The sequence below is a fragment of the Daucus carota genome, chromosome 1 (genome assembly GCF_001625215.2).
Source record: "Daucus carota subsp. sativus chromosome 1, DH1 v3.0, whole genome shotgun sequence".
NCBI lineage: Eukaryota > Viridiplantae > Streptophyta > Magnoliopsida > Apiales > Apiaceae > Daucus > Daucus carota.
In genome coordinates, this window is record NC_030381.2 from 25,175,141 (window position 1) to 25,200,502 (window position 25,362).

General features: G+C 34.4%; 1 protein-coding gene, 2 long non-coding RNA genes and 1 pseudogene across 4 annotated transcripts; 3 read left to right on the forward strand and 1 right to left on the reverse strand.

Moving 5' to 3' along the window:
- The first annotated feature begins 1,678 nt into the window (after positions 1-1,678).
- Positions 1,679-4,363, forward strand: LOC108209767 (plant UBX domain-containing protein 4-like; annotated as a pseudogene).
- Positions 4,364-4,877: 514 nt separating this feature from the next.
- On the forward strand, positions 4,878-6,775 carry LOC135146779 (uncharacterized). Its single transcript, XR_010292158.1, has 2 exons — positions 4,878-5,896; positions 6,027-6,775. It is a non-coding gene; the product is annotated as an uncharacterized LOC135146779 (long non-coding RNA).
- A 5,808-nt stretch (positions 6,776-12,583) lies between these two features.
- LOC108198752 (7-deoxyloganetin glucosyltransferase) lies at positions 12,584-15,173 on the reverse strand. Its single transcript, XM_017366532.2, has 2 exons — positions 14,622-15,173; positions 12,584-13,757 (listed from the first exon to the last, which is right to left on the reverse strand). The coding sequence occupies exons 1-2, from the start codon at positions 15,133-15,135 to the stop codon at positions 12,796-12,798; spliced, it is 1,476 nt and encodes a 491-aa protein (XP_017222021.1). The 5' UTR covers positions 15,136-15,173; the 3' UTR covers positions 12,584-12,795.
- Positions 15,174-18,491: 3,318 nt separating this feature from the next.
- On the forward strand, positions 18,492-22,230 carry LOC135150833 (uncharacterized). 2 transcript variants are annotated; one of them, XR_010289217.1, is made up of 8 exons: positions 18,492-18,628; positions 19,594-19,751; positions 20,077-20,338; positions 20,423-20,536; positions 20,631-20,947; positions 21,018-21,086; positions 21,191-21,255; positions 21,995-22,230. It is a non-coding gene; the product is annotated as an uncharacterized LOC135150833 (long non-coding RNA). The 2 variants fall into 2 exon arrangements; XR_010289218.1 differs by lacking the exon at positions 19,594-19,751.
- Positions 22,231-25,362: the final 3,132 nt, after the last annotated feature.

The window sequence follows — 25,362 nt, forward strand, 5'->3', positions numbered from 1 at the left end:
TCTGAAGTTATTGGTATTACGGATGATCAAGCTATGAGGGCTGTCAAGAGATTCGTGAATGGCAAAGTCGATGAGTTTGAAATGCTTAAAAATTTGCCGGATAATGAGAAAAAGCGAAGCTGGATCATGTTGCTTATTAGTGACTCATAGTATTGAGGCGTATTTTTAAAATTGTGTAAAAGACTATTTCATTGAATAGTACTAATTTGATGTATTTTTAATTTGAATTTTCAAATGAAATTCTAGTAATTCCCAAACACCATTGGAATTTGAAATTCAGGATTTGAAATTCTTGTACTTACCAAACAGGATATTTGAATTTGAAATTCTGGATTTGAAATCTAGGAATTAAAATTCATTATTTGAAATGAAATATGTGAATCCAAACGGCCCCTAAGTGATTTAGAGCGTGTTTGTCCCGGCTTTAAGCTGGGACTTTAAGCTGCTTTAAGCTGGGACTTAAAGCCGTTTTCAGCTTTAAGCTGAAAAATGTCTGTTTGTATAATAAGTCAGAAGCTAACTTAAAGTCAGAAATAAGCCAGAAGCTGACTTAAAGCTAGAAGTTAATTTGAGGTATTTTTTCAGTGACTTAATTTTTTTAAACTTTTTCTTTGATAAAAATTACCCATAAGTTATAAGTTACTCATAAGTCACTTTTATTTTTATTATTATATTTTTAATAACCTATAAATCATTTGTAAGTCAAAATTACCCAAACAGATATTTTAAACTGTCAGCTTATCAAATAAGTTGCGTTAAGTCATAAGCCTCGTTAAGTCATAAGCCATAAGCTCCGCCAAACGGGCTCTTAGAGAATAGCTCCGCTGAATTTATAAATAATCGATCTGAATTCGTTTTCATTTCAAATAATAGGAGTCAAACCGGAACTTTGAACCCCTTCTTTAAATAAAATAATAATTAAAAATTATACTCCCTCCATCCCAAATTAGATGACCTTGTTGACTTTGGGCACTCAATTTAAGGTTCATTGACCGCATAGCTACATGACTTATTTTTGAAATTTTATTTTTGCAAATAAAAATTATAATATAAAATTTTCATTTACAAAAGAAAAAATAAAAAAATAAATTTCGGAAGTTGACGGTCAATGCACCTAAAGTTACGTGCCCAAAATCAACTAGCTCATCTAATTTGGGATGGAAGTAGTAATTAGCTAATTATAAAAAGTGAAAAACTTGTTTTTGTTATATTTTTAAAAAATTTATCAAGCATGTAATATATATTTGAATCAAATTATTATGTCAATATTATTATTAATTTATTAATAAATTGTTAATATTATAAAAATGTATATTAATAAATAATATTCGTTAATTAATAATATACTATATAGTAAAATACTAATATTATTAAGTTTCAAGTTAAAACCCATGTACAATTTGATTTTAATGAATTTAGATACTTTTTTTTTTGTTGAAGAAATGAATTTAGATACTTGTTTTAAAAAATTGAATATAAATATTTGATAGATGAATTCCGAATAATCATTAAAGTATTCTCCAATTTCAGAATAGTCGTTTTCCGGAACAAATCAGGTCGAACTAATTTTCGTTTTCTAATGCTCCCGGTCAAGGCGATCAAAATTACGCGTATTTAGAAATTAGAACACTACAAATACTAAGTGCTGGTGATAGGTTTGCCACTTTCAGACGATGAAAGCAACCTGATTTCGAGTATGAGAGGAGTGAGGGGAAGACAGACAAAGTAGTTAAAGGCAAAGACAAACACAAATCTATACATCTATATAAAGTAAAATCTTGGTATGCTGACATGGCGGCTTCCAAGACTCACATTCTATTTTCCCTCAATTCCTAGGCCTCACTGTTTGTTGATAGGTGTTGTGAAATCTTAAACTTCTGGGAGAAATTGAAAGTCTCAGCATTAATCACTGAAGTTTATTACTTTCAGTTGAGTATTCATAAAGGCCGAAACTAAAAATCTATACATCAAGTTCCCATCTCAAAATCTCAAAACTGACAATCATCGAAACTCTCCGCCATGGCACCCCGACCTTCTTTGGATCGGAACAATTCTGTACGAATTCTGTACGGCTTCGTTGTCTCTCGCTCTTTTGAAGATCAAGCTAATCAAGAAAATTCCAACGGCGTCCCTGGACATCCACTCCTCCAATCCTGTAGGTACCATTTCTTCCAAAATCAAACCCAAATTATTTTTCCCTCATTCTTCTGGTCAATTATGTTTATTATTGTCAGGGGTTTGATTATTTTTGTGTTTGCTTTATAATTTGATTTGGCGGTGTGTGAAACTTACCTTTTTTTTTATCTTGATGTTAGAGGCTTTGTTTAAATTGATCAAACTGATTGATTTGCTTTGTGATTGGTTGAATTTTTAGTTGATGGGCGATTAGCCCTGGCCATATCTAGACTCTTTGTGCTGAAGAATCAGCGATATGCTCTGAAGTTTGTGACTTGATCTAATGTTGTTGAGCTACTCGATCTCGGATCTCAATCGAGTACTTCTTGATCGATCTTGACAAACACAAATTTTGTCACCTGCTGTAGTGCATGTTGTGCCTTGTACCGGTTTTTAATTCGATATCGGATTTGACAAGTTGAGCAGGTGATCAAGGAGAAGAATATGGTGATGTGTTTGTTAGAGTAGAAGGTTAATGTCATTTATTTGAGGAGAGCCTGACCTTGTAGACAAAGAAAAGTTAGTTTTTTTTTGCACTTATTCATGTGTGTTATCTGAAGCATTTGATCTGAAGATGATTTGATTTCTTCTTTACACAGGATGTTCAGAATAGTTGAAGGAATTGCTTTGTACTTGTCTTCATACAGTATTGGATTACATGTGATTGCTTTAAATACTCTCTCTCAGACACACAAATACACTTCTTTATTAACACTTGATTTCTTTATTACCAAGGGAGACAGGTATCCATTATGCTAAGCCTTGCACAGTTTTGCTAGATAAATTTTTGGCTTTTCAGTTTACTACATTGTGTTGTTTCATATTCATATTCACAAATTGAATTATTTATCAAAAAACTCTGCAACGAGATGTAATATGCTGATGTTTGTCAACGTTTGCAGTGGAATGCTTGTGCAGGATCCATCGAAAGGCAATGATGTAGATGCTTTATTTGATCAAGCTAGACAGGCAGGAGGTGTGGAAGGACACGGGGATCACCTTCAGCCGTCTTCAAGTTCAAGAAGTTTTAGTGGAACAGCAAGACGTCTAACTGGAGAAACAATTACAACTGCTCCGTCACATCCTGAAACTGTCACGCATACTATCACTTTTTGGACAAATGGGTTCACAATAGATGATGGTCCTTTGCGGAGGATTGATGATCCAGAAAATGCATCCTTCCTAGAGGTACTTTAAGTTTTAAGGGTAAAACAAATTTGTTTGCTAGGTTGTAGGTGTTATAATACCCATATATATTTCTTTATATATATTATTGTATTGTAAAACATGCTCCTAAAGTATATTGCAACAAGTCATAGCAGGTCTGATTTTGGATAAGTATGAAGTTATACTAAGACGTCATATGTGGTTTAATATTCGAACCACCAAACCATTTGTACCAGATGAGCCATCCAGGATAATATTTGGCTGTGGTTTGTGAATTTGCACTTTTAACGATTATTGGTAGCAACTATTTTATACTATGGTTGTCATTTTTCCTTTTAATAAAGATCTGACAAGTTATATAAACTTTTTTTAAATGCAGAGTATCAGGAAGTCCGAGTGTCCACAAGAACTTGCGCCAGCTGATCGTAGGACTGTTGTCCATGTTAATCTCGTGAAGAAGGAACAAGAATGCCCTGTGCGTTACTTGCATCTCTTTGACTTTTTTTACATATTTAGATTTTTTTGAGGAGCTTGGTCATTCTTATTACTGCTATTTTCTCTGTTGAATATAGGTACAGAAGAAGCAACCCAATTCATTTTAGGGCCAGGGAAGAACTTTAGGTAGCAACAATGATGCAGTACCAGCAGAGACAACTGCTCCAAGCAATTTGCAGAGTGCCCCACCACCAGCAATGGGCTTAGTTGTGGATCAGGCACTACCTCAGGTTGGCATATGGTACACGGATGTCGGATGGTTTCTCGCTTTAATTTTCATCATACAGTTAGAGATATCCGTGGCTTTATTGATGCATCCAGACCTGCTGCGCCAAGAAGCTATCATCATCATGTTTTTGGAAGGAATTTGTGGCTCGTGGTGCTGAATTGCACAACAATTGTAAAGCCAATACTATGGAAGAAAAGCAGAGCAGATGCTCTTCTTCAGGAAATTTTACCAGCTTGAAAGTAGTTTGTAAACTTGTAATTATTTAACAATATAAATTATGGAGTCTGTTTATATTAATTTCTCTGGCTCGCTTACAGCTTAATTCTTTAGATAATGTGCTCTCAGTGCTTCGAAGTATTGTACAATATAATGTTTTTACGGACCGCGCGAAGCGCGGTCTTCACACCTAGTTTATTTAATAAATTAAAATAGAGTTTCCAGAAAAGTTAAAAGGGCTCGCACATAGATTATTAGAAATCCCGTTTGCAGTGTGGTCGGGCTAATGTAGTTTTAAGTTTCCAGAAGGACATAATAAAAATAGGAAATTGATAAATAAACTCTAATATTTACTATTTAAACTTCAAATTACTTTGAGATACTAAATATCAAAACTAATTAACCTTAATTTTTAATATGTACATTTTATATATATAGAGTAAAATTCAAAGTTGTGACCAAAGTTTACACCCATTTTCAAAAAATTGGCTAGAGTTTCAAATTTTCAAAAAGATGGCCAAACTTTGTTTTAGCTTTTTAAAAGAATGGCTCCCGTTAAATATCACTAACGAAAGTAACGGACACAGGGGTAAAAACGTATTTTCTCAGACCCTCCCATGTTCCTTCTTCTCACACCAGTCTCCTCTCTTCTCACACCACCCTTCTCCACCCCTCCCTCGTCTCTTTCTTGTCTGCACAGGCGGCACCACCACAGTCGGCCACCCACAACCGAACAACAAAACACTCATGTCTCCTTTCCCCTGTTCTACTACTACCGTCGCGGATCCGCCTGCTTCCGGCGAAGTCTGACCCCGACTCACCTAAATCACAATCCAACCCGACTGACCACCACCCATGCTATCAACTCCGGCCACCCCGAATTCAACAGCCGCCGCGCCGCACAAAACACTCTCCCAGACACACGCCAATTACATGCTGTAGCACACACATCAAGCACCATCCAATCGTTAATTAACAACAGATTTGTCAAACCCTAACCCTAAAGTCACAGGCGGTGGAGTTCGGGGGAAATCGGAGAAACGTGATTTCGATTAAATCGGAGGTTCAATACTTGCTTGATTGTGTGTTTTGGTTGTGTTTATGGTTGAATCGGTGGCTAGAGGTGAGGTTTTGTTGATGGTGGCTGGGTTGGTCGCGGAAGAAGATGGGGGCACAGTTTATGATTGAAATATTGTATAAAAACCCGTTTTTACCCTTATTTCCGTTACTCCCGTTAAATGATATTTAACGGGAGCCACTTTTTTAAAACACGGAGACAAAGTGTAGCCACTGTTCTGAGAATTTGAAAGTTTGGCCAATTTTTTAAAAATGGGTGTAAACTTTGGCCACAACTCTGAAGTTTACTCTATATATATATCAAGAAGTTCACTGTTCAAAACTCTTTCTCAAAAACAAGACTCTTTGAATTGATTCCTTTTCATATACCCCGTCTTCTATCTTTTTTTCCCCTCTCAATTTAAATTATGGATGAAAAAGCTGGAGACGAAGTTTTAGTAGATCTAAATGATATCATTAAACTTCTTCAGACAAAAGATGTGGAGGAACTCTGTGAATCATATGAGTCGGGACATAACAATAAGACCGTGGAAAAAGGTAATTCTATGTCTAGAATCTAACTCCAAATTTTGCTTAAGATTTATATCATAAAAAACTTGTGATTTATTTTTAGTTTTACAATGAGCATGTACTTAATTAGACTTTAATCATTGTCTTGTGTATATAGATGGTTCTACAGACAAAAATCAAGGCGCAAATAAGTGTGATACGTTAGTAATCATTTCAACCAGAGATTTTTCAACTCGTGAGGAACTTTTGAATAATGTTCATGAGATTGTATTTAAGCAAGGATTTGGGACAAAAATTAAAATATTGAAGATAAATTGTTATGTTATAATTGGTTGTGACATGGGAGATACGCATCGCTCAAATAAACCATTTAAGGAAAAGAGAAGAAAGGTGCTCATGTCATTTTGAAGCAATATTTGAATGTTTCTACAGGTGATTTTCGTGATGTCAAAGACAAAATTTCTCTAGCAATCCGTTGATCGAATCTTCTGAATAACTTTGTACGTACTGACGTTCTGTGCACTGGTCTGGTTCACGAACGACTAATAATGAAGTAATTCTTTGAATTCTTTACTTGATGAAATACTTGATCAGTCATTCCGGGTTTGATATTGCTTCGATAAATTTGATTATAAATAATCAGGATAGGTATACTGGAATCTTCTAGTTCTTGAAACTTGATCGTCAGGCAATCTTTGATAGCAGAAACTACTTGGACTTTATTCTTCACTGAGGCATGAACATATTAATGAACTTCTTTCAGTTGACGGATGTTCGTCTCAGATATCTTGATTGTCTTTGTATGTTCGTATCAGATCTCCAACCTGTAGGTTCCTGTATCATACTTACGTATTGTTTCATGTTTTTTTTTGTTGTGATGAGTTATCGCAATTACATTACGAGTTACATTATGGCTTCCATTAAGGTTTTTTATAAGCCTGTTTATGGGGAACTAATCTCAAAAACATTTTGCTTATTCAATTGCAAGTATATTTCTTTTTCTTCTTTTGCATTTTTAAAATCGGAACCCAACGGACCGGAACTGATCTGATATTTTTGGAACTGAAATCGATCTGGCGATATGATTTCATTTTCAATTTTCAATTTTAAAAACTGAAGACTTACAGTTTCAGTTACGATTTTATCCTAAAATCGAACTGATCCGCACCGTGCTCTCCCCAGTGTTTGGGAAGGGAAGAAGTCCGCCTTCTTGACTTTGAAAGTACCTGTAAAATTTTGCATGTTGTTTGGGTAAACAAGCGAACTAAATTATTTGAGGAAATTTTCTCCGGAAGGTGAAAGCTAACAATTGTAACTTTATTATGCTCTCAGCTCTTTTTCTTATCATAGGAATTTTATGTCAGTGAATTGTACCAAAATCATTACCGAAAGAATTGGAAGAGCTTCTTTCATACTACTTGAACAAATATTTCGAGGTACTTGTTTGATATTTATGGCGACTTTAGTGACCATCTTGATACTGTTTTCAGTTCAGTGACTAACTTGATACATTAAGCTCACTTCAATGACCAATTAGATAATTAACCCTTTCCAAATGTCCCACAAGAAATTAGATATAAATTTGATGTCTGAAAAAGAACACTCGAAAGAAAAGCAAAATCCACGGAACTAAGAAGAATGGAGAACTTTCATTCAAAAAAGTCAACCGACTAACCAAAAGTCATTTAGAGATGGCCTTGAAAATTTAGTCAATGAAACTGTAATGACAGAATAGAAATCCCAAATATAAGACAAAAATCCGCAGAAAAGAAGAAAATGAAGAGGGGAGAAAAAAGGAGAAAAGAAAGAAAGAATTAGGCACAAAAGAATAAAACAAAGTCATCAAAATGACACAAACGTTAATTAACGACAAGCAAAATCACAATATACGATCAAAAAGCCATCAAGTATGGCACTCCCTCGAAAGGGACACTACAATTAAAACTAAAGATACAACAAGCCTAAAACACAAATTGCAGTATAAAGTCTTATATATCTAACTTATAAACGAATCGACAAATTCAATTACTAAATATATAACCAATAACAAAGGACATATACGACAAATATGTTTACAAATACTAAGACAAAAGATTTTGAACTCATACCATTGACGTGGGGTCAATTCACACGATTCTTACCTTACCAAATATAAATATATGTACACACCAGATGGTATGGCTAAAACTAAATCGCAGTCACCTAACTTGTCATTCACTCATCCCAATTGATTTATCAACGAATCAAAATCTTGAAAATCGCATAGATCCAACGTCTAGGAATATATCCGGGTGGGGAGCATTATTGAAAACACAAGAATAAATCAAAATAAATTTACTAATTTGGAGCTTTCATCGATGAAAACCGATGAAATCTCCGGTGGCGGATTGGAAAAGAAGAGAGAGTTAGAGAGGTTTTGAAGGAGACTAGGGTTTTGAATAATCGGTGGCCCCTCATGTGTATTAGTATAATCTATATATAATCTCTGTGTTATGTTTTTGAAGATGTTGATGAGCATTGAGAATTATGGATCCTTATGTTATACCAAGTGAGAGGAGAGAGATGTAAGAAAGGAATGGAAAGGTGAAGATGGTATTTTTGTAATTGAATTGCTTGTATGTTTTAAAAGTTAGTTAATTTGCAAGATTTTAGACAAGTTGGTATATTTGTAAATAAATATCCAAAAGTTGGTATATTTATCAAATTCCCAAAAAATTATAAGTCACACCATCCAACACACCAATAATTACTTATAAGTCCAAACCAACTTCTAACATATAATCCATTTTTTTTTCTTTAAGCAATAAGACACCTCTTTTAATCTTAGTCAAACGGTCTATTATAGTTAAGAATATTCACGCTTATTTATTTAAATTGTTTTATATAATTTCCAGTGTGTCTTGAAGTATAATACATCTATTTATAATTGTTTTTTGATATTAATATATGTTATTGATAGTATCTTTACTTTTTCTATCTATTTTTAACTAATTATAAATTATATTTTTCATATTTTTAAGAGTTAATTGCAATTGGCACCCCTTTGGTTTCGGCTTATTGCACATTGCACCTAATAGTTTTGGAAAATACACTTTGCATCCCCAGACTTTTAACCCGTAGACACTTTGCACCCTTTCCGTTAAATTATGCCGTTACTGTTAACTTTTGCAGGAGCATTTTGGGAAATTTAATTATATTTAATTAAAATCAGACCTTTATTTAAATTTTTTGATCATCTAAATGATTTTATTCGGAAAAACTTAAAGAAGGAAAGTTGTAGAGAATAAAAGGATCTTCTTAGAACTATAAGGTTCAAAATTTTCGTAATTTTTTTTATAATTATTTTTAAAAAATTCAAAAATTAGCAATCATGTAAAAATGAACAATCGTTTTTAAATAATTATTTAAATTTTGAATCTTATTGTTCTAAAAAGATCTTTTTATTCTCTACAACTTTCGTTCTTTAAGTTTTTCCGAAAAATATCGTTTAGATGGTCAGAAAATTTAAATAAAAGTTTGATTTTAATTAAATATAATTAAATTTACCAAAATGCCCCTACAAAAGTTAACGGTAACGGCAGAAATTAACGGAAAGGGTGCAAAGTGTCTACGGGTTAAAAGTCTGGGGTTGCAAAGTGTATTTTACAAAACTATTAGGTGCAATGTGCAATAAGCCGAAACCAAAGGGGTGTCAATTGCAATTAACTCTATTTTTAATTCTTCTTCTATAAGAAAAAAATATTATTTATGATAACTTAAAATAATCATACCGAAATTTTTGTCTTGTAATATATTATTGATGTTTTTAGTTTTCTAAAACCTTTAATGATATAAGACTAAGATACCTCGTTTTAGAATTGTAGTTATAAAAATGGGGTATTTTGTTAGGAATCACTAGTTTTTATGATAACATAACACAATGTTACATGTGCCACTTAAACACTTTATCATTTGAAATTTATGTTAGTATTGTCTTGTGATCCATCAGCGGGTAGTTAGAATTGGGTGGTCAATTGTAAATATCTAATGTCATGTAATTCTCTCTAAGTAAAAAATGATCAACGGATGAATCTCTAATATATCAACGAATGAAGGCCATAAACTTCTCAACGAATGAGCCATGAAGATCTAACGGATGAGTCATGTAATTCAGTCAACGTATATTTTGTAAATCCAATGAAACATGTTTCAACGGATAAGTCAACATCCGTTGAAAATGACTTGTGTTTAATCTGATAGATCACATGGGTTGATTACACTAATTAATTTGGACATGGCAGCCTATTTGGGAAAATAAAGAAGAAGCAGAAACACACTCATTCTATGCAATGCAACCTGGATTAAATCAAAAAGATCAGTCAAAGATGAAGATAATTCAGAAGACTTGCATAAGACAAATGTGATGTAGCAAAGTTTAGATTTGAGTGCTATTTTGTATTCTAGTAAAACTTTGTAAAATTTGGGATGTATAACAAAGTCAGTAGCAACTTTAGAACTGTTCGAAACATTAGCAAATCTAAGAGTTCATTTGAGTTCTAGTGTTGAAAACGAGCAACTGAAAATTTGTAAAAATTCACAGATTTTTTCATCAATATATTTTCACGGGTGGATCAATCAATCCACCGGTATTTTTAAATATTTGGCGTTGTTTACTTAATTTTTTTACTTGTGTTTTTATCTTGAATCTTTTACGATTTTAAAAGATTATATTCAACCCCCCCTACAATCTTTGTTCTAGTTCTGTGTAAAATTACATATTTTAAAATTGAATTTTTCTTTTTTTATTTACCATCAAACAATTTAGGGATAACAAAAAAATATAAATAAAATTTAATAGTATAAATTATACCCTTAGCTTATTGCAGTATATGTAGTATAGATAGGACAGATTCTGATAAAGTAGGGAGGATTTATTTTACTCATAGCCACAACTTATTTTATCTCTAATTAATTATCTTCCGGAAAATAGTCAATAATAATAATCAGGCCTGGGATGATCAACTCCGTCAACATTCCTCAGCCAATACGTACAGTGGAAGGATGCTGCATTTTCTGGTACATCTTCAATCACTCGTTCATGGCCTTTCGGGACATATATTCCGGTCCGAGCATCCGGCATCCAGTATGATGACGCATTTTCATCTTCACATTTCGACATTGATTCATTACTATTCGGTGAGTTCTCTGTTTTATTTTTGATATGATCACCAGAAAGTTTGGTCATGTAACACCTTATTGGCTTAGCAGTCCTACCCCTGCAAATTGAGCCACGAAACAATGTCATTGCCGTGAGTGATAATCATATATAAATATTAGAATGTTCATGGCAATTCGGTTTCGATTTGCATTATATGATTTCATGCTCATTATAGTTGCGATGGTGTATAAATCGCGCTACTAACCCTGCTAACTTTTTTTTGACAATATAGGCTTTCACAAATGAGTATCTGTTCTAATACTTTTCGAGATGAGTCAGAGTCGAACCCGGGATTCTGGGAGCAGAGGATAAACCCACCACTTGGTCTATCTCGACTACTAACCTGATTGTCTGGGAACAGGGATTTCGAGCTCGCGTGTCAGCGTGTGTGCATGAGAGTTGAGGTAGAAACTAATATACATATTTTCAGTAGTTACCTAGAACTCAGTAGTGTCTTTGTGATGAATGCTCCAACTCGAACCATGGCTTGGAGTTTGCAGAAACAACTGCAGAAGATATGTACAGCTTAAAAGCTCGAATTGGATGATTTAAATCTCGTGAAGATGTGTTGATAAGCCATAAAATACCTACTTATATAGAGAAAAACGTATCACAGTACTTGAGTATAGTACATTATCATATGAAAATTACGCATTAAGAGGAATAAATTCTTGAAACATTTCAAGTGTGCGATGCGTGTACGAGAAAAAGCACCTTTGCAAAAAAGTTAATAGATTTCAGAGATTTTAGCCTTTTTCTAATTTCGGGTATTGTTAATTACCCTCCACCCAAACAAAGACACAATGTGACTGACTTATTCTTGTCGATATAACATGTGAGAACACTGTGAGTTTGCATTGTTTCAGGAGAAGAATGTGTACCCTATCCTGCTGTAATCTCAGTCCAACATTCGATCTTCTGTTGGACAAGGAGCATTAAAATATTCCAAATCTCTCCGTCCAGTTGAAATAAATGAAATTGCGTGTTTATGTAATGAAATTTGTACTATTTTACGCAGAAGCATACATAATTTCCTATGATTCTTGTAGGTCCTTTAATTCTTTCGTATAATTTTTGGCTCTATCACTTAAAATCTTATTCCTAACTTTTAATCATGTCATTTACAATACTCGTTCTGGGGTCTGAATTTACCCTCTTTCCAGTATCAAACCTCAGAGATGTATGAAAGAAGCTGCAGACCGAAAGATGACAAACAGAAATCATCATCAATCTAATCAATATACACTGAAGCCATGATTTATACCAGTAGATTAAGAAACAGGAAAACGGAAAACTTTAGGCAGAGTTCCTACCTTTTCATACTGTGGTTTCTTCTGGTCCTGACCAGGGGCGTAGCCAGAACATTCATAAACTGGGGTCAAAATATTATACTCCCTTCACCCCGCCAGATTATTTACGTACATTGTTTGCATGCATTTTGAGTCTTTTGTAAAATATAACGTATTTTTAATTATTTTTTCTGATTAAAAATTAAAACGTCAAACTTTTTTATAGGAATTTATTTAAAAAAATGTATTATGTAAGTATATGACGATGAATACGCCATATAAATTGAGTCTCCAAAACAGATTCAAAAAGAAAAAAACAATAATCATGTGCAGAGACATAATAGACAATATCAAATGGATTAAAAATGCTGTGACACTTGCTTAATGATATTGCAGTTGATCCAAATTTTGCAGTGCACCAGTTTGAATTCAGCCTTGCCCTAGCTCCTCTTTCCGTGTGATAGAATCACTTCATTCACCAATCTATCCAAATCCAGGTTAGAGGACCCGGAACATGAACTAAGAATAGCAGTCTCGCTCTTTCCTTTCCATTCCAGAGCCCTGTTCTTCATTTCTTTCCCATTATCTTCTTCCATCAACTCCCTCACCGCCTTCTCCACACCGTCTCTCTGCACATCTTCATCCACTTCAATGCCAACCCTCCACAATTTGCAAACACAATGTCGAACACATAGCTGATCCGCAAAGAAAGGCCAACAAATCATTGGCACTCCAGCGGACAGGCTTTCAAGGGTTGAGTTCCATCCACAATGAGTCAAGAACCCTCCTATCGACACGTGGCTCAGCACTTGTTGCTGGTCACACCAACTCGCTAACAAACCTCTTCCTTTCGTCTGGCTCACAAATTCCAAAGGCAGGGCTGGTGAGTCACCCACGACAAGATCCAGTCGGATGATCCAAAGAAAATTTTGCTTGCTATTGGCAAGTCCCCATGCAAACTCTTCCAAATGCTGAGGACTCATCACTGTGGTGCTACCAAAATTCACATAAACCACCGACCCTGCTTCTTTCGAATCCAGCCACTCCACACAACCCGAGTCCTCTTTCCACAGATTGAATTTTATTGATTTAGTATTTTCATCCGAGTTAACAGAGTTCAAAAGGCTGTGAATTGGACCAATGCAGTACATATCACGATTTATGATGGCTGAGATTTGGTTAACAATTTCAGATTCTAGTGCATCAAAAGTATTGAGAATCACCGCGGAGGCCTTATATGTTCTTGAGATCTCATTCATGCAGTACTCAACAAAGCAATCTGGCAATGCAGGTTCCCAAATCATTGATGACGTGTCACGCAATCGGACAACTCCCATTCCAGGGAGCCAATCAATTTTGTGGTCCAGATGCCCATTTTTTACATCAGTACCTGCTACTGCCTCTGAAGAGACAATAATTAATTAAAATATTCACAAACATGCTGAAAGTTTTGCAAGACCATGCCTACTGGATTGCAAATAATGATGCAGAATGCAGAGATTAAATAGCTTATATCAATTATATTGTTACAATTTCATATTGCAATAGCTTAAAATACATCCCCTTGTTGAATACTTAATATTTTTTGGAACAGATTGGCCTTCTGTCTCTAGTCAGTTTTAACACATGCATTTGTCTTCCAAGGCCTTCTGTCTCTAGTCAGTTTTAACACATGCATTTGTCTTCCAAGATAAGTGAGCGACTCGAGATCAATAAGAGGATCTCCAGTGTGTCAAGAGTAAAACAAAATGTTCAAATCTAATCATGATCCTTAAGACACTACAACAAACTGGGTTATTTACGACGGAAATCAAGCCTTAAATCGGTCGTAATTAAGTTAGAGGATTTCAGATGCTAAATTCTAAAATAGTTGGCTATAATGATCAGCTCTCGAATTGGTAAAATTTTAGCTAAGAGTTTTGATATATGATCCAACAAGATTATCTTTAACCTATATAAAATTATATTCAAGAGCTTTCTTTGTTCCATATATATAGTTGGAGGGCTAGTTTTTACATTTTCTCTAAAATTGCCACATATATGTCACATATTACTATTTTAACTAATGCTTGGTTTGGAAACCTGGATTTCCTTTGAAATTCTAAATTTGAACAAATAAACTGTTTGGGAACATGGATTTGGATTTAATCTGAAATCTACGACAGTCAAATATTAGTATAAACATAAGAATCCATCATTTGAAATGAAATACACGTTTCCAAATGCCTTCTAAGAGTTTTTACCAGTAGAGATACTCTAAGCTTACCTTGGCGCAGCTGGGAAGCCAGATTCCGGATACGAGAGAAGTGCAAGTAGCACATAAGGGTGAACGCGTTAACCGTCCAAAAGAAGATATTAGGAATCCCAAGCTCTTGGGACACATCAAGTGTGAAAGACATGGTTGCATCAGAAATAATGCAAGTAACAGGAGGCACATCAGGAGAATTGTTGAGCCTCGTCACAAGATCACGGAACGGAGACAGAGAATGAATGGAGGTAGAAACACAAAGCTGAATGACGTGGGGGAAATCATCAGGGCTCTCCGGAGGAGGAAGGCCATCGGGGATGGTCTCGAAACGAAAGGTGGCCGAGTGTCCGACAGGGGAAAGCGATCTGAGCGAACGCCTGTAGCTAAAATCAGTGTGGACAAAGGTGATGTAAAAGCCTCTGTTGTGAAGAAGCTTGGCTAAGGTGAGCATGGGGGTTATGTGACCTTGACCTGGAAATGGCATGCATACTATATGAGGGACAGCCTCCTTCAGGTCAACAGTATTCTCCATGGGTTTAGGTAACAGAAAATGCAAGACAAGTTGTGTCTTTTTTGTGTACAGGCAAGATAAGCTCTTAAGATATTTATACAGGTAATCTGCTGCGTCTCGGCATATGGAGAAAATAGCATGGCTGCGTGTATAAAATTGTGCACAAAATTTTGGATGTGATCACATAAATAAATGTGATATTTTAGTTGTGCTATTTATATGAGCAAAAGATATATTCCAATCAAAATTTGACATATTTTATTAGGGGTCTTTTTAACTTGTGCTTAAGGCACTTAATAAATATTAAATTTGATGAGTTTAATGGGTTTTTATTGGTGGAATTGGTGTAAATGCAGGGAAGTCCATCTATATTTATGATTATATGATCAATAAAAATGCACCAAACTCGTACTCCCTCCGTCACTTATTACTTTTCTCATTTGTCTTGGACACATTTGTCAACGCACACTATCTATCGTTAATTTCTTTTATTTCATATTAATATTAAATATAAAAACTTTATTGTATTAAAATACTCATAGATATGAATCCAACAAGATCACCCATGACTATATTCATGACTATATTTGGTCTTATAAATTTGACGTAAATTAATCATTTGTATCATGTTATGAACAGTCCCGATATTTCAAACGAGAGAAGTTTAAAGAAATGAAGGGAGTAAGAGTTAGCGTTTTGTGCCCATCAGCACACCATACAAAAACCGTTTTATTAAATATTTTATACTCAGATTTTATGCAAGATTTCATAATAATGGATGGCGTGTATAAGATATTGGTTGTCAGTGATTTAATTTGGGTTCCAACTCTAACAATACTTCTTATATTCGGTCCTTATTTTATTTTATATTATTAAAAGTAAGTTATGTGCATAAAAGTACAAAAGAAAGGGGATGTAAAGAGAATGTTTGCTTACAAGTTTATTATAAAATAGTATTAACCAAGAGTGACCGGTAGCTCATAAAATTAATGAGAAAGAGAAAAAAAATTTAATAAATTTAAGAGTGACTAAGAATCTATTGGAATAAGAACTATCATTCTCTTCAAATTTCAATTTAAAAGTCATTATATTGAGATTACTGAGATGCTCTTTTAAATTGTGATGGTGAAATATCGATCCGGAACGGGATAAGCCAGCTACGAATCGACTTATCAAAAACTATCTGGTGACTTAATCATTTTATTAGGCGGTTCGGTCTGATCCCAAATCGGGCCTTAACCGGTGGACTTGTTTTCAGTTCGAGGGTTGGGAAGATTTTTTAATTAAATTTGATATAAATAGTTTTATACTTTAACTGAATTAAAAAAATATTTTTTAATTAGAGGTATCTTCTATAATTATTTATTAAAAAAATATTTTATAAATAATTTGCGAAAACTCCTCATAAAAAATTGGAACAAATCACATCGATATAATAAATAAATAAAAACCATGGGCTGAGAGTAGGTCAAGAATTGAAATCGGTAGTAAAACTGGGCAGATGGTACCAGAGGTGAGGAAGATCGAGGTGGAGGTGAGGACGAAGGTGAAGGTGGAGATGGAGGTGGAGGTGGAGGTGGGTTGGATTTGGTGGTAATATAAATAATGGAGGTGGACATGGAGGGGGAGGGCGGCATGGAGGGGGAGAGAGCGGGACTTGGCGGCGTTGAAGCTGCCGGGAGTGGGATAGAGGAAGAGGCTGAGTTGGAGAAGGTGGGGTTGTTGAAAATTTAGTGATATTTTCTTGAGAATTAGGCATAGTTTTTAATTTGTTGAATAAGAAGATTTACGTTAGAATGAGACTCTATATATATGTATGTATATATGTGTATACGAGTTGGACTCAATGGAGACCACAAATTTTGGAGTCCTTAGAGACTAGAAGATCTACCATTAAAATAATCTGACAATTAATGGACCTGATTAAATATTCTTGTCCTGCATTTCTGATAATATTCTTGTCCTGCATTTCTAGTAAACAACAATTGCAGAATATTGTAATTTGTAAAATAGATTTTTGGGATATCATGGTTTCAGTTGCTGCAAGATCTTGCTGAAGCATGAGTTTTAGATTTAATTCATAACTATCTTTATAATTTACACTATTCGTGTCCTGCATTTTTAGTTAATAATTTTTCTCGCATATTTGTGATATATCTAAGTGTTATTTTCTCTTGCAACAAATTCAATTCGTTGCAGGACAATGACGATGAGTTCAGTGCCAATCATAGCAATGTCCAACTACATCTTTGTTTTGTATGCAATTATCATTTTTATTTGTTAGAATTTCGGTGATTGAACACCAATATTATGGAATTATTATTTTATGTTCTGCAGGATTAATTTTAGAAGTACTGTTGTACAGGCAGAGAAAACGAATGTGCAGGACAAATATCTGCAGCTCTTAGATGTGTAAAAAATGGATGGTTGTGATTAAACTCCAAAAAATATACTCTCTATAGAACTTTCTTCAAAACACAAATAAAGTTTTTATTTGATCATATACCTTTTTATATATATATATAGAGAGAGAGAGTTGGGCTCAATGGAGACCAAAAATTTTGGAGTCATTAGAGACTACAAGATCTACCGTTAAATAATATGGCAATTAATGGACATGATTAAATATTCTTTGTCCTGCATTTCTTGTCCTGCATTTCCAGTAATGTATTATTAATATTCTTGTCCTGCATTTCTTGTTTTTAGTTTTAATTCAAAACTATGTTTGTAATTTACACTATTCTTGTCCTGCATTTCTAGTAATGTGATATTAATAATTTGTCCTGCATATTTGTGATATATCCAAGTGTTATTTTGTCTTGCAACAAATTCAATTCGTTGCAGGACAATGACAATGAGTTCAGTGCCAATCATAGCAGTGTCCAACTACATCTTTGTTTTGTATGCAATTATTATTTTTATTTGTTAGGATTTCGGTGATTGAACACCAATATTATGGAATTATTATTTTATGTTATGCAAGATTTAGAAATACTGCTTGTTGTTCATCGATTTAGAAGTGCAGGACAGGATAGGGAGAGAAAACAAACGTGCAGGACAAAATATATGCAGCCGTTGGATGTTTAATGATTGGATGGCCAGGATTAGGTCTCTACAGTCTCCAAATAATCCAGTCTCCATAGAACTTTCTTCTATATATATATATATATATATATATATATATATATATATATATATATAGAGAGAGAGAGAGAGAGAGAGAGAGAGTCCCACTCTATGGAGACCCTTCTTATGTGGAGTACCATGGAGACCTCTGATCTGACCCTTAATTTAAAGCAACGGCTGTGATTTAATTAAACAAAACAATTAAACCAAATATGTAAAATAGTTAAAAATAAACAGGAGTTACGCGCGGACAGAGCGAGAGAAAGAGCGAGTGGAAGTGAGAGAGGAAGAGAACGAAACAGGGAGGTTATCGTAAGCATATTTTCTCAGATCTGAACTTGTTTCCTTGATTTATCGCGAGCATCGAGCAGGACATGTTGGGAAAAAGGTACTAATTATCATCTTTCGACTTGTTTTTTATGAAAAATTGTAGAAGATACAAGCGTTTATATGTTTCTTTTAAGTTAGGTATGATTCTATATGCATATTCTGATTCTATATACAAATAAGCTAATTAATTTTGATTTTTATGTGTGTTGTATAAAGGTTTAGGGTTCAAATCATATTTTGTAAAATTCTGATTCTAGAGTAGAAGCATTGATGTAGTTTTGTGAAATTAGTTTTTGTCTGGATTTAGTTGATGCTTATTTTTGTTTAAAATTAATGTTCAGTAGTGGAATCAAAATTTGTGAAGTTGTGCTTCTCCAATAGAAGCATATGTTTATCATGTCTTTATTAACTAGTTGATATTGAGGTTAACGTAGTTCGTATATAAATTTAAATTATAAATTATGATTCTGTAATAGGACCAAATTTTGTAAAATTGTGATTCTATAGTAAGAAGTGTTTTAAAATTAAGTTTCTGTTAAAGAACCAAAATTTATGGAGCGGTAGATAAATTATGATTCTATAATAGATCCAGATTTTGTAGAATTGTGGTTATATAGTACAAGGCGTTTTAAAACTAAGATTCTGTAATAGAACCAAAATTTATGGAGCTTACAAAATTTTGAAGAAATTGTGATTCTATAGTAAGAGGTGTTTTAAAATTAAAATTCTGTTATAGAACCAAAATAAATGGGGCAGTAGATAAATTATGAATCTGTAACACAACCAAATTTTGTAGAATTGTGATTCTATAGTACAAGGTGTTTTAAAACTAAGATTCTATTAAGCTTTGCATGATCAAGTGATATCAGTTGTGCATTTCCATCTTTCAAGTTAATTATGGGAGACTTAGAACTCCCCCTTCCCAGATAGATACCGATGAGAATGCAGTTTCAAAAATAAACCAGCTTGAGTCAATCTCAAGCTAAAAAGAGATTGTCTCGTTGATTGGACTCTTTGCTGCAGCTGATACTAAGGATTATATATTGATGTTCTTTGGAAGTGTTGGATCATGTATGCATGGTGCTGCGCTTTCTGTTTTCTTCATTTTGTTTGGTCGGATGATTGACCTCCTAGGACACATGTCTTCAGATCCTCATAGATCATCTTTGGTGGTTTCCAAGGTTTGGTTCTTCTCTATGGACATGTTATATTTGTTTAAGATTAGTGTCTCATAGTTGTCATCCAAGGATTCTGGTGTTCATTACCATTCTGTAGCATGTTCATATGAATTCCTATATGTAAATGTCCAGTGGTCTCGTACATCTAACAATTAAGCTCAACGTTTATTTCACCTTCAAGTCATTGCCACCACACTGGTGCTCATATGTCGATAAAGCTTCTTGTTACTGTTGTATATTAATTGACACTTTCAGTTGTTGTGTCCCAGGGCATCATGAAGAAGAGGCTAGGGCAAAGTTTTCACTAACTGGTTTTCTCTTATTTCAGACGAGAGGTTCGGCAACTTGCATTCCTCGTTTGAATGGAATTTAGCCTGTGACATTGGTGACATGAGTCCATTATTAACTGCATCTTGGATCCCTGAAGAATTTCCATACAATTGATGTCCAGCATTAGCATTTGACTACAACCATTCTCAGATTGTTGGCTTCTCAACTGATGGATTTTCGACTACAACTACCATGAGAAGATTGAATCTCATATGGGTGACAGCCCGAATGCACATTGAAGTCTACAAGTACCCTGCTTGGTAAGATATGAATCTGTAATATTATGATTCATGAGCTTTGTTCAACTGTCATGTTTTATTATTTGTTGAAATTTTGTCAAACAGGAGTGACGTGGTTGAGATTGAGACATGGGGCCACAGCGAAGGAAGAATTGGGACCAGACGCGTCTGGATTATCAGAGATTACTCCAATGGCGAAGTCATTGGTAGAGCAACAAGGTGCCTCTATATTTCTCATGTATCATGGATACAAAAATGATAAGACTTGTTGGTGGTTCTTCTAGATTGACATTTAGGAAGGTTTTCATTGCAGCAAGTGGGTGATGATGCATCAAGATAGTAGAAGATTTCAGAAAGTCAGTGATGAAGTCCGCGATGAATATTTAGGTTTCCGCCCAAAAACCCCGAGGCAAGTCAAGCCAGCGATTGATATCTTATTCCCAGATTAATTTCTGGTGATCATAATAAATTTTGTCTGCCCTCTTTTGTTTTTGATGATACATTGTTTGATTACTATCTGGGCATTCTGTTGTGTTTCTCAAATTCGCATTTCCTGAAGAAGACAATTACATCTTAAAGAAGATATCGAAGTTAGAAGATCCTGCTACCTTTTCCAGTCTCGGCCTTGCGGTAAGATTTTTCGACCTTATAGATTCTATCAGAATGCTCCATGCCAACACTGAGTTTTTCAACATTGCAGCCACGAAGAGTTGATCTGGACATGAACCAACATGTAAACAATTTCGCTTACATTGGATGGATTCTGGAGGTTAGGTGAAATGTCTCTTCCGCTAGCTATGTCTTAGTTTCTTATGTAATGTTGGATAGGGTTTGCTTTATCTTGCTAATCAAGATCACCTATCATCCTGACAGAGCATTCCGCAGGACGTGATCAACACCCATGAACTACAAACTAGCTGCTGCAATTGATAAAATTAGTAAGCTTTTGTTAATATAAATGATTAATTGCTACTCAGTGACATTGATACTTTGAGATAATATATTACAAGATATACTTTGTGATTATGGTAATTGCTTCCTTCTTGCACATATTCGCACACTGTAGAAAAAGCAACTACGAGTACTGAAGAATCTGAGAATGGGTTCATTAAAAAGCATAACTATACACAAGTCGGAGTCTTCTACGGGTAAACAATTTTTTATTGCTCCATCCACCCTGCAATGATATAAAACATACAATCATTGCCTGCATTCTCGTTTTATTTTCTTAAGTTATAGATATTATATAACCCTTTTCAAATTTTTGCACCTATGTCTACCCTACGATCTGTATTCAACCTTCATTTACAGGTGAAGGAGAAAATATTTGTGCTAGGCACTAGTTACCTATGTAAGGCTAAAGCATGTGGTATTGTAGGTGAGAGGCTTTAAGATGGGGCTAGATGAGCTAGATCATACTGTATTTACTTAAAGAGTTATAGAGTTGTGTATGTAGGTGGCAGGGATACATTTGCTCTCATATGAATTCTTTTGGCATAACAGGTTATAAGGTGAAATAATATACTTAAAATAGTGGATAATGTCCCACATTTAAGCATGTAATGTACTTAGAACTTTTTCTGAGTTATGTCTGAAGTTCACGCAAACGTATCAAAATTGCTGATATTGCCGGGTACCGGATTATGAATTTCCACGTCTTTACATTTTTGACTGCAGAGAAAAAGGAAGGACTTGGGATTTTACCTTTGTTCATTTCAGTTGATCTGAAAGGGATAATATCGAACAACTTAGTGAATATATTAAAGGTTTTGTACACACCTAACACCTCACAGGAGAAGGAAGAGCCAAATTTACTTGAAAATTTAAGGCCCAAATTTAATATTCAGTTTGTTTATAGAAGCAAATGTTCATGTAAATTTAAGGACCAAATTTCCTATAGAATTTTCTTGCAAATTTAGCATGCTTACAATGTATTGATTTGCAATTTAGCATATCAGGAGTTTGGTAATATATTAGCTCCTGACGAGTTCATCAGGAGCTCATTAACAGTATCTTGCAAATTTCTCTTAATCGCCAGAATATTATAACATTATAAAAAAATTAAATTGATTTCATTATAAGATTCAAACTAATTAAAACAACTTGTCAAATGCTTGTTTGTTATTTTGCTTCTATAGTAAAATCAACGTAAAAATTAAAATTGAAATTGAAATTAAAATTAAAAATTATTAATTAATTTAAATATTAATTAAGGGCAATGACTTGATTCTAAAACAAAATCATAAATATATATTAGCCAGACATATTGTTTTCAAGTAGGACTTGTTAAAAAAGATTCTGTTGTAGAACCAAACCTACAATACAGAACTATGAAAAAAAATTAATACTTGAGTTTGGTTCTACACTAGAATCAGTTCTTGAATTATAATATTTCAACCATAAATTATGATTCTGTAGTAGCATCAAGTATAAATTACTTATTCTAAAACCCCCATACACTCCAAATATTAACCACTGTTAATTTACTTTATTACAATGATTTCTCGGCTTGCCTAAACCCTCAATTATTGTTACTTCTAATTGTGATAACAAGAACTAAATCTCTTTGGAAGATTTATGTTGATGAAATCCGAACTTTGACTTATAAGTGACTTTTATATAAATACTACGTACAAAATTATATGAAATCAATTAAGTAAATCTTTTCAGATTAGACTTCTGAGTGCTGACTTTATATTCCATGGCTTTCTTATTTTAGTTTTTTGCTACTGTATCACATGAAATATGAACTCCAATGAACAACATCCTTGGTATGACTTATATCCTTAATTTTGTCTCATGAAAGAAGTACAAGAACTTTGTTACTTACATTGGGGACTCCCTTTGTGTTATTGTTGCAGGGATGCTTGCATTGCTTCTTGATACAGATTTGAGCTCAACACAAATGGACTATTGTCCGGAAATTCAAAGTACATTTTTGTTTATGGCTGTCTTTAGAATGTGCCAAAATATTACAACTGGTGATATGTAAAAATCCTTAGCTGGTGATCTCCCTACGACATTTAAAGGACTGAAAGCACTTTTAGTTGATGAGAGACCAATTAGAGCAATTTTAAACTCATAGTTATCTATGTGGTTTCTTGAATTTATACGAGCTACGCTTAGTAACAGATTTAACCGCGCTGTGGGGAGGGTTTTAGTTGGAGGCGGCTGGAGCATTGGCTCTTTGTAATGCAGAACTATCCCAGATGGCTGGTAAGTTTCAGGAAGTTGTGAACGTTACTAACATATTCATTGCAGGTACCGCGTCTGTTTAATTGGCGTAAGTTTAGGATAGGAATGCCTGCTCTGTTAGGAATAATATACGAGATCAATCTTCTAATACAAAGCGCACACACAAAATTATATGACGCGGAAAATCCACGTCCCAACTTGTATTATTAATCAAAACCGTTATCAATAATACAATCCAACAAACTAGGATACTCAAGCCTACCAATACTCAAGCATACCTATCAAACAATATGACTATGTATATATAGCCATCAAACTTAGACAAATCAGAATCTAACTCTAATATACCTAATCATAATCCTAATCCAATTCTAATTTCTAACTCAAAATCAGAATCCTATTCCTATTGGGTTGATACCCAACAATCCTCCCCTTCAACCCAATACGGTTTCAAAATCTTTTAACGATCACCATGAAGACGTTGACGTCCATCCGCCAATGCCTCCCCTTGAGTAACAACCTCTCCATCTAGCATAAAAAGATTTCTCTTATCCTTCCAACCTTTGAGTATCACCAATTCTTGTTTGGTGACCTCCAAACAACCGTTCTTCATCATAACAGTACATCCCAAATCAACTAATTTACCCAATGAAATTAGATTTCGATTTAGCTCCGGTACATACCTTACTTGAGCTAATTTTCGAATACGACCATTATGAAGTTTCATTGTTATCTCACCAACGCTGGTAACTTTTATCGTTTTACCATTTGGTAAAGCTATCATCTTTCCCTCACAATCCTTATAGGACGAGAACCACTCCCTCCTAGCACATATGTGATGAGAACATCCCGAGTCAAGTATCCATTCTTCTTTTGATCCCTTGTCTTCTTGAACCAAAAGAGCATCATCAACCGTTTCAACAAGCGAAGCACTACCCTTCTCTCGAATTTTCTTTAACTCCTTTAGGTCTTCTTTTGCTTTCGGACATATGAATTGATGGTGGCCCAATTCTTCACAATAAAAGCACTTGATATTAGGGTTATGTTTCTTATCAAACTTCTTTTTCCTGTTATATGCATCCATCATAAGTGCACTTCCATCCGATGTATCACCCGATCCTTGCTTCATCAATCTTTCAGCTTCAAGAATAACAACAGTAGTCTCATCCAAAGTTAACTTCGTTTTTCCAACCATTAAAGAAGTAATCACATTATTATACTTATATGGTAGGGAAACAAGTAAAAGAATGGCTTTGTCCTCATCCTTTAATTTTTCATCCAAATTATTCAGCTGGTTGATCAACCCATTAAAACGATTTAGATGATCTCTCAAATCTCCGTTTTCTTCCATCTTAAGTCCGAACAAATCTTTCTTGAGAAACAACTTGTTGGCCAAAGACTTTGAGTGATATGTCTTTGTCAACTTCTCCCACAAATTTTTAGGGTTATTCTCCTCGAGAACATCATACTTGATTTCCGGTGCAAGAGCCAACCGGATAGTCGACGCAGCACGTAATTTCATATCTTCCCACTTTGTATTATCCACATCAGCGGGCTTCTTATCCTCGAGAGTTGCATATAATCCTCGTTGAATTAACAAATCTTTCACTGTGCTCTGCCATAAAGTAAAATTGTTTCTGCCATCAAACAATTCAATCTCGAATTTTCCTCCCATCTTATCCATCATGAACCTGGCTCTGATACCACTTGTTAGGAATAATATACGAGATCAATCTTCTAATACAAAGCGCACACACAAAATTATATGACGCGGAAAATCCACGTCCCAACTTGTATTATTAATCAAAACCGTTATCAATAATACAATCCAACAAACTAGGATACTCAAG